General features: G+C 36.2%; 1 protein-coding gene across 2 annotated transcripts in view; it reads left to right on the top strand.

Annotated features, from left to right (window-relative positions):
• The window catches only part of Cyt-c1 (Cytochrome c1), a 92796-nt gene that overhangs the window by 24408 nt on the left and 53271 nt on the right, over positions 1 to 15117 (top strand). For both annotated transcript variants that reach the window (XM_090383920.1, XM_090383921.1), the window contains exon 3: positions 8211 to 8359. In XM_090383920.1, coding sequence (XP_090240046.1) covers positions 8211 to 8359 — 149 coding nt within the window. The remainder of the gene's footprint in view (positions 1 to 8210; positions 8360 to 15117) is intronic.

Raw genomic sequence — 15117 nt, 5'->3', positions numbered from 1 at the left:
AAGGGTGACACGATTACAGACTAGTTAGTTTAGCTTCTGTTCCAGGGAAAATAGTGGAGTCACTGGTTAAAGAAGTAATGCAGCACCATCTGGACAGGAATGCAATTATACTGCTTTCTCCAGTATGGATTTATTAAGGGGTTGTCTTGTCAGAATAACCTAATAGGTTACTATGAGGAAGTAACCAAGGAAGTGGATGCAAAAAGTAATTTTGATATTGTACACTTGGATTTTAAGGAAGCTTTTTATACTGTTGCATGTAAAAGACTACTATACAAACTGGAGCAATGTTCATTAAGGACAAGTTACTGCTATGGATGGGGGGGTTGAATGGGAGAAGACAGAGAATGGTTACAAATGGGCACTGCTCTTTGTGGACTAATATAATTAGTGGATTCCCCAGTTTTCAGTTCTGGGCCCATTGTTATTTTCAATATTTATTAATGATCTTGATTAAAGTATATCAGGCTTAATGTCTAAATTTGCAGATGATACAAATGTTGGCTGGGTAGTTAATGACAGTAATCAAGGTGTGCTGCTGCAACAAGATGTAGGAAAATTAGGTCGATGGGTTGAGAAATGGCAATTGAAAGTTAACATTGACAAATGCAAGGTTCTACCTATGGAAAGCAGTAACCCCAGAGTAACTCATCAACTGTGTTACTACACTTGGGGTTGTGGAAAATGAAGAAGACCTGGGGCTAATTGTGCAGTCAGATATGAAATTCTTTGAGCAGTACAGACCTACTGCCAGGACAACTCATGGGGTTTTGTCAATGATATACAAAAACTTTGCTAGTAGGATTTAAGGAGGTGATTATTCCCTTGCACAAGGCCATGGTTAGGCTGCATCCTGAGTACTATATACAGATCTGGAAGCTTCACTTTAGGAGGCATGTCGATCTGCTGGAACAGGTGCAGAGAAGGGCAACCAGATTGGCAAAGAGAGCAAAAGAGTGCACTTACTTCGTAAGGCTTCACTTCTGCAAATCGCAACATCCTGAGACTAAGCGCTTGCATAGAGATATGATTGAGGTGTTTAAGGATTTGAATGGATTGAGTAAGCTAAATGTTAATGGGTTTTTTTTTTCCTCTTGCTGAGACCACCAATGAAGGGAGCATATTGAAGTTGAGGAAGGATGGTGGCAGGATAGATGTGCAGAAGTTTGCCTTTGGCCAGCTGATGGTTGTGGAAGTGGATGGATTGAATAAATTTATGGAAGAACTAGACAAATTCTTGGAGGGTTTGGATGGGTGAAGTATCTAGTTTTTTTTTTTTTTGACTGATGATGCTGTATAAACTTGCTTTCTTGCATCATTTGCCTTTAATACTACCATTCAGATCTCCTTGAATATTATATTTTATTTCAAATAAAATTTTTCACTTGAGCCCATTTTAATTCAATATGGTTTAAATTGGCAATGTGTCCATGCTTATGGAGTATTCTGTCCACTTTGTATGTTTTTGGAATGTTTAAATGGCTAATCATTTCTAAGCTCAGAGGTTTGTCTTGTTTAACACCGTGATATAGTACATTATCAGAAACTATAACTGAACTTGCCTGAATATTTGGCAGTAGTTGTTGCTTTAGCCAAGTTTCAAAATTACGTTGATTCCTTTGGTTATGGTAGTTATCGGTTTTGTTTTCAACTTTTTATATAAGTGCAGAGTTTGGAATAATGCTATCTATCATCATTTGTAATAATTTACTAATTATAATTAATTCTTTTACCAGTGTGACTACAGTCCATGACTCCAGATAATTGACTCTTGAAAAGTTAAATTACTGTCCAACCAGGTTTTTTTTAAAAAAAACTAGATTCTTCCCAGAATCCTAGTAATGCATGATTGCTCATAAATATTTTGTTTTCTGTATAACAATATTATGTCTTTCCAATATTTGGCTTCTGTTTTCTTCCATTTAAACACCATTTGTTTCAAAATTGCATGTAGAGCTGTTTTCCCCAAATGGGAAATCAAATTTCTGTTTTATAACTGGCAACAATTTATTTAATGTGGTACCGTTCTATTGACACTATAAAATTCTTGAATAGTGCAATGAATAATGCATCTATCAAAATCATCTACCAGATCAACTGTTTTCCTGCTCACAGATTTTTTTCTTCTTACGTGGAAATTTAAATTTATCTTCTGGGTGCAACAGGAATGAACATTCTTTTCTAATAATTCAATTATTATTTCTGATAAACCTGTAGCTAGAGCAGCTCTTCTTGTAGGTTAACATTTAGTTACAATTAAAAAACTGAATATCTTGTTTCAGCTTCAAAAAACTTAAACATATTATTTACTATATTTTTCCATTCACTGTGAAGAACTTTTTGACTTTGCTGTACAAACGTTTTTGTTACTTTTGTGGGTTTCCAGCGGTACATATTAGTATGTGCCAGGTGCACTGCTCATCAAGTGCCTTTTTACATTACCCTTTTCAAAATGGTTTGGTCCAGTTACCAGGGCATCAAAATATTTTACACTTGCAAACAAACAGTAGAAGACGGAGAACATCTGAGACAGTGTGGGGATTAATTAATGACCCATTTTTTACAAAAAAAATGGGTCATTAATTAACCTAACTGCCCTCTTTTGTTTGGAGTCTAGACAGCTGAGAGAGGTTATAGGGGCACCACTCCAGACATGTGAACAATATGGATCCAAGATTTGTACAAAGTGAGTAGCTGTTTATAAGAAAAGTAATGCCGAGAGCAAAATTCAGAGGAAGCAACATTTGTGATGTGCTTATGCCAAGAGAGAGATTAGAAGTCGGGGTAATCCCTAATGGAGATGTGTGATATTGTCTAGAAATCTGAATGTTGTCAAAGATAAGCATAGGAGCAGAAGGATCCTTTTTGCGAGATATAAGACAGGATTGAGTTTTAGAGAGATTTAAATTAACTAAGTTAACTTTCACCCACTGGAGAATTAGCTGGAAATCAGCATTTAAGGAATTGATAGTGGATATTCGAGAAGTTGAAGCTGTTTGTGCAGGGCAAAGTTTCTCAAACTGGAAGGCAGAATACAATCTTCTTTCGTCAACAAAACTATGCATAAGATTTCTGATCAATGGAAGAAGGTTTTTAATATACAAGAGGAAAAGAGTGGGAGAAAGAACTGAACCTTGGTGAACACCAGCATTAGTGGAGAAGTTAGAAGACAGAGAGCCATGTACCATCACCCGCAGTGAACAGTCAGAGAGAAAACTGGATACCCAATTACAAAAAACAATTGGCAAGCAATAAGATGGAAACTTATTTAGAAGACCTTTATGCCACACGTGAACAAAAGCCTTTGAAATGTCAAGGGCAATTGCTTGCGTTTGACCAAATGTTTCCATTGAATTTGTCCATAGTTGGATAACATAAGCCAATTTATCACCAGTGGATTGACACTGTTGCAATCCATACTGGCAATCATTGATCAGATGGAAAGTTTCAAGATAGTTTAGGAGTTGGTGGCTAATGGATTTCTCCATTACTTTGGAAAGAGTAGAGGTAAGTACAATGGGATGTGATAAATGGATGGGAGGGATTTGTTATGCTTTTTAGGAACTGGTTGGATAATGTAGGCAAATTTCCATGTAGAAAGAAAAACACCAGTGGAATAAGAAAGTGTAAAAAGGCAGTACAGAACAGGAGTAAGCACAGGTTTTGAGAACAAGTGGTGAAATACTATCAGGGCCTAGTGCATTCTTTGCATCAGTATTATTTAAAAATTCTTCTGACATTCTTGTGATGGTAGGCCACAGTACGCATTAAGTGGGGTGTACTAGGAATGGTAGGAGATGGTTTATCTAGATAGTTAATACACAAGTTAGATGCTAGCATGTCAGCTTTATCCTTTAGCTGAAGTGGCAGTAGAACCATCCCTTTTTGACAGATGGGAGTAGAGATATGCAGAAGTTGAAGCCAATAGCTTTGGCAATAGACCAGAATGCTCGAATACTGTTTTGGACAAGAAGCAAGTTTTCTACTCTTAGTCTGTTCAAAATCTAGTTTTAATTAATAACTTATTTAAAATTGTTTAAAAGCTTTGGTATAGGCATAAAATGAAATTGAACGTGAGGATTTGGATGCAAGCCACTTGCAATATGGAATGTTCTTATCTTGAACAGCCTGAGCATATTTATTGGAAAACCAATGTTTCATAAAGGGCCAAATTTTAAGGTTCTGTGTGGAATGAAGGATTTCATCCCTACATAGACATGATATAAACAAACATTGACATCAGAAGAATTAAAACAGTAATCCATGCAAGCAAAGGAAGAACAGAAATCTCACAGGTTATCCCATTTTGCATTCTTGTAATGACAAACAACACAACGCTGGGATTGGACACTAGCAAAAGGCTCCATTGGAGAAAAGACCATTAAGTTGTGATCTGAGGTGCCTAGAAGACTATTCTTCTCAACTGTGTACCTGGAAGGGTTGTTCATGAGAAAAGATTGTGTTGGCTGTGTGGGTTGGACTCTCCTGGAATTCTGCTAGGTAAATGAACAATCTAGGTCATTTGTAATTTCAAAAACCTCAGTATCTTGACCAGCTGCAGTTATGATCATCAGAATTACCAAGGAAAGTTACCTCATTCTTAGGAAAGTTGAACTGCGCATTTACTCTTATGGCCCTTTTCATTCTCCGCTATGTTGAGTATGGTACCTCCACCTGATTGGTGTGTTTTTCTAGTTACCTACTGTTATCCATGTGCAATACTTGTAGTTCTTAGCATTAAATTTCAGTTGCTACTTTTCAGCCCATCTGCTTAATTTATCCAGGTCTTGTTTGGATTAGCATACCCTTATTACTGTCATTAACTGCCTTGCCAACCTTTGAATCATTAGCAAACTTGAATATAAAATTTGTAATACCTACGTCAGTGTGATTAACTTGGCAGCAGTCACAATCCTGTTACAATTACACGAAACCTGACTGGTACCAAACTTTGTTTTCTGTTTCTGGATGGATTTTTAAATTTTGCTTGCAATGTACCAATATTTTTTTTTTTTCTTAATGCAGTGCTTATTTTACAAAATTTCCCTAAATGCTTATTCAGCACTCGCAAATTTGATTGAAATAAAAAAGAAATGTTCGACGAACATGTAAATGCAATTATTTATTAAATTTTTTTATCTAATGCGCAGGAAAAATTACAAAAGTGTACAAAATAATAAAATTACAAAAAGAGAGAGGAGACAGGCATAACATCAGCAAATTTTACCTTTCGAGCATCGCTGCCAGAATTAACTATCCAGCTGATAAGCACACCACTGTGGAAGTTGAGGGCTGTGAAGATTTAGAAGGGGTTTTTCCCCAACACATGGCAAAATTTCTCTGCAACTGCAGAATCGGCACTGGTGATTTCACCGCTTACTTTAACGTTTTGGAAACCAGCACAATGCTTGAACCTATTAAACTACCCATTGCTTGCCATGAATTTGGGTTGAGGTTTGTCGTACTTATCCTTAATATCTTCATAAATGCTTTTGCTTGAATGGCCATTGGACTCAGGGGCACTTGCTTCTGAATGCTGTTTTGTGATCACTGTTGATCTTAAATGCATTGATCCTTTAACATGGCTCAAGATTGTGATGAAGTCTAATACTCAGTCTTCTGTCTACCTTCAGCTCTATTCACAACACCGTGCAGAACTTTCTGACTTCTTGGCAGTTTACACAGACGGCTCGAAGTCAGAATCGTATGTGGGATCTGCTGCTGTCTTTCCAAATGATACCATATCAGAACAGATACCCCTTGACTGCAGCATTTACACTGCAGAGCTGCATGCTATAGAGTTAGCTCTAGATCACATAAGAAAACACCGATACCAACGGTGTATTATATATGCCGATTCAGTGAGTGCACTACAGGCTTTATCAGCAGTGTCACACACTAATCATACAACCCTGTCCCGAATTCAGCAGATAATATACAGCCTCTGTAAGTGGATTCGATATCCGCTTCTGCTGGATCCCCAGTCACATCGGAATTACAGGAAATAATTTGGCTGACATTGCAGCCAAATCAGCACCCCTGATGGATAATCTTGACCTGTTAGTCCCCTATACAGACTACAGGCAAGTGATCCGTAGTAACTTACAATCTCAATGGCAATATTCATGGCATCGCCTGGTTACTTCAAACAAACTATGTCAGATTAAGCCTGTGATCCATCCTTGGTGGTCCAGCTTATGCAGGGATCGCAAAGAGGAAGTTGTTCTTACTCGGCTCCGCATAGGACACTGTCGTGTGACACACTCCTTTTTGCTGAGGGCTGATGACCCTTCTATGTGCGAGCAATGCGACACCATTTTATCCGTTGAACATATTTTATGCGATTGTACCAGTTTTAGAAATGCTCGTTTTACTGCTTTTAACCATCTGACTGAGCCGTATACACTCAGTCAGGTTTTATCCGACAATGACCATGTGTCTGCTATTTTTAGCTTTCTAAAATCAGTAAACCTTTTTACTCACATTTAAAAAATCTACCTTATTATTGTTACTTGTTTACTGATATTTGTCTTTTACAGTTTATACTTGTTTTTATACCCTGACTTAGTGACCTAATTCATTAGGTCGCTGAAAGTTTTACTTTTTTTATGACAAGGTTTTGGCACATTATAGCCTTAGTTGCTAATGCGCCAATAAAACCCAACCAACCAACCTTTAACATGTTCTTTTATACACGCACTGTCCCTTAAAATAGTATTCACTGTTGAAGCAGCTAGACCTAATTCCATGCAATAGATGACAAACTTTGTCCTGCTTCGTAATTCTTAATTAATCGTCTTCATTTCTAAATCAATTTTGTTTTGTTTCCCAGCACTTGCACTTTCCGTTGGTCCCTTTCCCTTCACCATTGTAATAAGTAAATAGGAATGAAGAGAAGATTCTGAAAATTTATTTATGTGTTTTATATGATTGAAAATTTCAGTGAAGGGGAACTCATTTCACCATAATACCGTAACATAAAAACTACAGAATTCCAGTTATCAGTATTATTGCAAATGCAATAAGATCGAGTTTACTACCCGTTTATAATAGAATGTGCTAACAGAAAAGCCCAATAAACCGGAAAGTGCAAATTGTTTTTATTGTTTTCTGGTTGTGACCTCCAGAAATGTGTTCTAGAAAAATATCATAAAAGCGTTAAAAATTGATTCTTATAATGGAACATATGATAACAATGAAAGTGTAGCGCAATTTCCATTATAAAAATGACCTTTTAGAGAGATAAACAGCTTAGTTATATAGCGAAAAGTTCAACTTCTGAGGTCTTGGAACGAATTCCAAAAAAAAATAATGTATTATTGGGTTCACATTACAATATTTTCATGATACCTCCATTTATTCCTACGGGATGCAAAATACGTTTCCATAATTTTTTTTAAGTTTGCACCAGCCAGCAAAAACTTACGTAAAGTCAGATTTCCGTAAGTTATTACATAAGCTGGGGAGTGGCTGTACTTATAAAAACCAAAAAAAAAATTTATATTGTTAAGAATGAAATGCAAAGTTACAGTCATAAAACTATAAATATGGAGCTAACAGTGACTTCCATTTTCCAGTTCAAAGAACTATTGAGAGCATGAAATTTAAAATTAGCTATTAAAAATTAAATTCCATAACTCCCAAATCCCTTACTTCCTAATTAAAATTACAAAGTAGGGGATTTGTGAGTTATATGATATGGTTAGATATAAAGTTCTCCAAGCAGTGTATTCAGGGTGGCTAGTAATGCATGTTGTATTCTGTTGATAATATATTAAACATTTGCTTATAGATATTGATAGGGTTACAATTGCAATCTTGCACATAAGACAATTATAAGATTGCACTTGGAATACTGTGTCGAAGTATGGAGACTGCACCTGAAAAAAAGACATTCAACTATATTATTGCCTGCTTGGTGAGAACTGCAAAAGAACACCCATATGAGGAAAGATTTCAAATATGTGGGCTGCAAAGCTTTGCAACCAGAGGCACCTTAGAGAGAACCTGATTGGGGTCTGTAAGGCTCTGAGAAGGGATAAAAAAAAATGAATGAAGCTAGAATTTTCACTGTTATAAATGATTCCAGAACTAATGCCCATAAATTCAAATTACGGAGAAAGAGATGTTACCATTTTATAATATTTATAAAGATATGGTATTTATAAACCTTTACAAGACTTTATTTTCTACAATTGAATTTTTGATAGTTTCTAGCATCAGCTGGTGTTTTGACTGCTGGAATTGCAGGACTTGGCTACACACTCAATGAAGCAGTAAAGGCCGGAGACTTTGAACTTCATCCTTCAAAGTACCCTTGGAGTCATAAGGGTATGTTCAGTTCATTGGATCATGCCAGGTAGGAATTAAGTTTATATTAACTTTTTTTTTTTTTTCTTTTTATTGCTTTCTTCTAAAAAAATAAACATTTTTAATAGCAGTATAGAGTATTGGTTGAATAAACAGTTTACCTAATAATAAATTAGGGAGACAAAGGATTTCGTTGGAAAACAAAAAGTGGATTACTTCTCCTTTTAGTTAAAGCAGTTACTCAAAGAAATTAGTTACAAACATTGTAACATAATGCTGTCGTAACACTAATGAACTATATTGGTACTACTGTTCTTAAGGTTTGCTGAGAACATTCTTTCAGTGCTGCAAACTGTAACCACTACTTATACGTCAGAAATGCTTGTGGAGCTGATGCACAAGTCTCACTTGTGGAAAAATTATTTCATAGTCTGGTCTTTCTGTGGTGTCCAGAATCCCATTTGATTAATGTCTTGCTTTCAAGGTCCAAATACCACGAATACCTAGTATAATGGAGATAATCACCCAGGTATGAACTAATGTAGATAGATGCTGCAATGTGACATAACACCCCAAACAGTAATGGCTACACCCATTCTACCACTTAATATTACTAGGTGATATTAAGTGGTAGATGACTTTCATGACCCAGTACCATACTTAACCATATGTAGTCATAGCCATATTTAGCCTTGAGAGCAAAACTCCAGCCTCCCCTATTTCTTTTATCGGGCAGTATGAATGATATCTTTTGAGGTTATGATAGACATCACAGTGAGACCCAAATTTCCCTATATTTTCAGTTTACGCATTTAAAACTGTTTAAGGTTACCTGTTAGATCATTTACTGAACCAAACCTCTAGGAGGCATTTAAATCAGCTGCTGTATAGCCTTTGACACCTCTACTCTACCAGCTGTGACTGGATGGAGTGTGTACTAATAATAATACTTTATTTAACTTATTCGTTATTATTGTACTCTTTTATTTTTTGGTTTATTCAGGCAACTTTGTCTTAACATTATATTGTTAACACCTGGCCACTATGCTGTGGCAGGAAGTTGCAACTGCATTACTATGTACATCACTATCTCTGTTGCAATAAAGATCTCTCTCTCTCGTGGGCACTGCTTGAAGCTATACCCTATTAAATAGTTAGGAATGTGTTACTATGCATATATTCTTCAGGTCATATAGATTCTCCTTCCAAAATTACTACATTCCCTACTTGAATGCATGATAAATAATTAAATTAACAAAACAAACTTATCTGAAAAAGAACTTTCTGAACTTTCTAGTTCATTTCACAGATTTATTCTCAGTGATGTCCAGTTCCATCTACAAACTTTTTAAGTTCCACTTTTTCTGACAAAATTTCAGTTAGTGTCCTATACTCTTATTTGACCTCTTTTGGCTAAAAATCTTTACCTCATTCTGTCAAAATCATTCATTGCTTCTGTTACTCTTCCACCCTTGACAAATCATTTGGAAATTTTTGATTTTATTTTCTCTAATTTGCTTTCCTAATAGAGAAGTAATTTCTTTGATTTTAATGTTCCAGCTCCAGCTCATTAAATTTTTTAATTATATGCATCCAGCTGGAAAAGAATCGCACTCTAGTATCGGGCACTGTAACCTGACTTTTTGCTTCATCCCACAGTGCCAGTTCTGCTTACCAAAAGTGGCCCACTGCACTCACATCCTTTCATCTGGGCTTCGAGTCAAGCAAGCCAGACTTCTCATCCATTTAAAGTTTGAGAATAGTTTGAGGTCATTTTGGCCCCAAGGCCTCTAATCATTTGCTTTACCAGATGAGACTGATTCCCCGGCGCACCAGCTATCCTGACGAGGCTTTGCTATTACTAGTAATCTTGTACAATTTTTTCTTTTTTCATTTACTTATTGGAAAACTAGATGATCTTAACAAGGGGTTAACATTCTTTATCTTTTCTTCACTACCAGCCCCTCAATTTTTTATTTTATTTTTTTTAAATTTATTGTTTGTAGGCCGTCCTGGCTAACCTTGTCAACTCCAGCCATGTATGTAACATATGTAGATATCATATTACAAAGGCCATCAGCATAGTGATATGCATTTTTCATAGTGTAGTGTAGTGTTAGGTTGTTTTGTTTGTGTTGTATAACTGGCCTCTTAGTCCAGGCAATCACAGATTGTTTGGTGACCTGGTTTTTGTTCCTGGCATAAGGAGCCACACCAGGATGTATCTAATGTATCCTTTTCATTGCAGTACTGATGATATAGTTCTAGCCCAATATGGGAGGAGAGGAAATTATGATAACTTGCAACCTTTGGGAGTGGGTGGGTACCAGTTCCATTTAAAAAATGCTTATGGAAAATCAGTTAACTTTAAATTGCCAAAATCCTAAATACGTTCAAATCAAGTACACATTTAATGTAAGGTGCCCTCTGGGTGTCCCAGATCAGTTTGGTCTCTTCTCCAATTGAGCATCTGTCCCTTGGTCGTTCTCAGCTTCGTGTTGTTTGGCATTATAACAGTACTAACTGGAGTGATGTGCATGGTTTCTATTCTTTTCCTGAGACAGAGTATTTTAAATTTGCTGATACTTAGATTGTGCCATTTAAATTTTTTTTGTAGGGGTGAAATTATTTATTCCCCATTACTCTTATCCAAACAACAGTGTTCAAAAAGTATGGCAAAACATTTTATAATAAGAATAGAATTGTTAAAAATTGCCCCCAGATAATGTTTAAAAGAAAATCCAATCAGCTTTTTCAAAAGAGGCTAATAGTTGAGGTTAATAAAAATAGGTGGGTGAATGAAGAAGTTATGAAAACTTTGATAGAAAAGCATGAATTTTTTTCCCCTTGGAAGATAGGAACAGAATACACAAATAATTCTTGCCTATGCCAAATAATGTTGAAATAACTTGATTGTATAATTTATAATTAAAAGCTTAAAATTAAACTATAAAGCATTAAATTCAAAGTACAGTTAAAATAATCACATGATACTCTAGTAATCAAATGGAGCACCTGAACCATTTATGGTACATTAAGAAAAATACCAAAAATAATTGTACAAGTCAACCTTAAATATAACTCGATCCCTAATTTTGGACTTCAGGAAAGTCAGAAAATGTATTTGGCCCATGTCAATATTAAAAAATTTCTTTGAGGGTGTAGCCAACATGTCTGAATTTGTATATTTCAACATAATGAAATGGATTAATTCTGCAATACTGTGTGATCCAAAACCTTGTTCTGATAGTAAATGAATGGCATATTTATATTAATGTATTTTATAAAATCAAAGATACCAATTATCATTTACCTTAACCCATCTTCAGGAAAATTTGAAATTCCTCTGTGAAAAATTCAAAATTGTTAATGTTTTTGATGGCATATTTATTTTCTATCTTTTCTGAAGACATCTGTGAAAAATCAGTGTTCTGTATTAAAAAAAATATATATTTTTAATTAATTTTTGAAAATTAAAAGTCCCTTCAGACCTATCAGTGAGTGAATGCAAATTTAAAACTGTGCCCTTCAACTTACACTTTCATTAAACAAGAGTGTATCACGAACAGGAGTACTCACTGCATAAAGCTTGTGCATAAACAGTTTGATTCCAAATGATTAAGCCATAAATCATGAAGCTAGAAAGCATTGCTGAGTGGAGCAAGTGGCAGTAAAAAAAACTTACTCTCAGTAACTCTTCATGACACATCAGTTAACATGTGCATACAGTTAGGTTTCACTTAATCATGAGTTTTTCCTTATTGTAGAATAATTAAGAGACATTTCTGGAATTTTCTGCAGAGATTTTTTGTGGTCAAATTGGCATGGGTTAGTACCCACACCACTAACACAGGGCTAATATTAAATGATTTAAACAACACTTAAAAAATGCAATTTTATTCAGTGCCATGAATATCCTCATCTCCATCTGATTTTCACCAAAAAGTAGTTTCTGTAATAATGTCAGAAGGTAAATCCTCCTGTGCCACTTGGGCTTCATTAATTTGCTACCTTTTGTTAATTTTACCATGTCTTAAGTCATCTGCTGGCTTCATTGCTTTCAGACTCAGTCTTTAAATAGTCATTAATACACAAGTCAAAGTGGTTGCAAAACAGAGGCTAAGATGTCAAGCATTAGTATTGGCAAATGATGCTAACTTAGCATTAGTTGAAGCATACGATACAAGAAAGCAAGCTTATGCAGAATCAGCCAAAAAAACCTCCCATTTTACCCATCTATTCACTCCAAATGCCCATCTAGCTCAGCCTTAAATTTATTTAAGCCATCAACTTCCACAACAACAGATGGAAGGTCTATTCCAGCAATCAACTACCTGCTGACTAAAGGCAAATTTCTGCACATCTATTCTACAACTGTCTTTAATCAATTTGAATCTGCCTTCTCAGGTTCATAATAGGAAGAATCCCATTAGCATTGAGCTTGCTCAACCCATTCAACGCCTTATACACTTCAGTCAGATCACCTCACAGGTGCCTAGTCTCCAGGTGCTGCAATTTGCAGAACTTAAGCCTTTCTTGGTAAGAGCACCCCTTTGTTTCCTTCACCAATCTTGTTGCCCTTCTTTGTACTTGTTCTAGCAACTCTACATCCTTCCTAAAATGAGGCCTCCAGACCTGTATACAGTACTCAAGGTGTGGCCTGACCATTGCCTTTTTTTACAATGGGATAATCACCTTGTCCCTGCTAGCAAAATTCCTATATATCATTGACAAGACTCTCTGACCTGCTCTGGCAACCCGTCTGCACTGCTCAGCGAACTTCACATATAACTGCACAATTACCCCAAGGTCTTTTTCATTCTCCACTTCCTTGAGTGTAGTACCACACAGTTTGGTTCATTTCTTTTGGGTTACTGCTATCCATATGCAGTACTTTGCATTTGTCAATGTTTAACTTCGGTTGCCACTTATCAGCCCATTTGCCCAACTTATCTAGATCCTGTTGCAGTAGCATACTGTCTTTACTGTCATTAATAACCCTGCCAACCTTTGTATCATCTGCAAACTTGACATTAATCCTTCATCAATATTATTGAGGAATACACAAAACAACAATGGGCCCAGCACTAAACCCTAGAGAACTGTACTAATAACGTTAGTCCATAAAGAGCAGTGTCCATTGATTACCACTCTCTGTCGTCTCCTGCTCAACCATCCCTTTATCCATTGTAGCAATTTGCCTTAATGCCATACCGCTCCAATTTGTTTAGCAGTCTTCCATGTGCAACAGTATCAAAAGCTTTCCTGAAATCCAAGTATATGATATCAGAATTATTTTTTGCATCCAGTTCCTTTGTGACCACATCATAGTATCCAAATAAATTGGTCAGACAAGCCCCCCCCCCCCCCCCCCCCTTTAACAAACCCATGCTGTGTCTTCACCATTACTGCAGTCTTGTTTAGGTCAGCATTTCCCAAACTTTTTTTAGTCATGGAACACTTTTCATCTCAATATATTCATGGAACATTTACAAAACATAAGTTTAGCTGGAGCCAAAGAACTGTTTGCTAATATTTTATTACATATAATGCATTGTGCATCAGGAGCATCATTATTTCCAACACATGTAAAACCGGAATTCAAATAACTACCATAATACTTTTGTTTTGGTCTTTTATTAGTTGGTTCATGTTTTTTCACTTCAGATTTTTTGGGGCACAAAAGGCTGCGATTGTTCATCCTCACTTTAAAGTGTGATAATATTGTGTTCATTTCCATCGACCATATTTGCACTACTAGGAGTACTTGCTTCTCGTTTTAAAGTTCCTTTTTTCAATCACAAATCAATTTTCATTTATTTTAATAATAATATATATCATTGAGAAAACCTCATGTGCTGTCTGCACTTTCTGCACTGCTCAGAGAATTTCAGACTGTGCAGTTACCCCAGGTCTTTTTTTGTTTTCCACTCTATTACCACACAGTTGGTATGTTGGTATGTTAATCTGGGATTACTGGATGCAGTAATCCCTTGCTGGGATAATTCAGACACAGCATGGGTTTGTTAAGGGAAAGTCTTGTCTGACAAATTTGATAGGATATTATGATGTGGTTACAAAGGAACTGGATGCAAAAAATAATTTTGATATCATATATTTGGATTTCAGGAAAGCTTTTGACACTGTTGCACATGGAAGACTATTTTACAAATTGGAGCAGAATGGTATTAAGGGTAAGTTGCTACAATGAATAAAAGGATGGTTGAGTGGGAGAAGACAGAGGGTGGTAATTAATGGGTGCTGCTCTTCGTGGACTAATGTTATTAGTGGAGTGCCACAGGGTTCGGTGTTGGGGTCCTCTGTTGTTTTGTATATTTATCAATGATATTGATGAAGGTATATCAGGCTTAGTGTCGAAGTTTGCAGATGATACAAAGGTTGGCAGGGTTGTTAATGACAGTAATGGCAATGTACTATTGCAACAGGATCTAGATAATTTAGGCAGATGGGCTAAGAAGTGGCAACTGAAGTTGAACCTTGACAAATGCAAAGTACTGCATATGGGTAGAAGTAACCCCAGAGAAACGTACCAACTGTGTGGTACTACACTAAAGGTGGTAGAAAATGAAAAAGACCTGGGAGTAATTGTGCAGTCAGATATGAAGTTTTCTGAGCAATGCAGACTGTGCAGGCTGCCAGGGCAGGTCATGAGGTTTTGTCAATGATATATAGGAATTTTGCTAGCAGGGAAAAGGAGGTGATTGTCCCTCTGTATAAGGCAATGGTCAGGCCACGCCTTGAGTACTGCATACAGGTCTGGAGGCCTCATTTTACGAAGGATCTAGA

The sequence above is a fragment of the Mastigoproctus giganteus genome, chromosome 10 (genome assembly GCF_048544385.1).
Source record: "Mastigoproctus giganteus isolate SK-2022 chromosome 10, ASM4854438v1, whole genome shotgun sequence".
Lineage (NCBI taxonomy): Eukaryota > Metazoa > Arthropoda > Arachnida > Uropygi > Thelyphonidae > Mastigoproctus > Mastigoproctus giganteus.
This window is presented reverse-complemented; position numbering and strand designations above follow the sequence as displayed.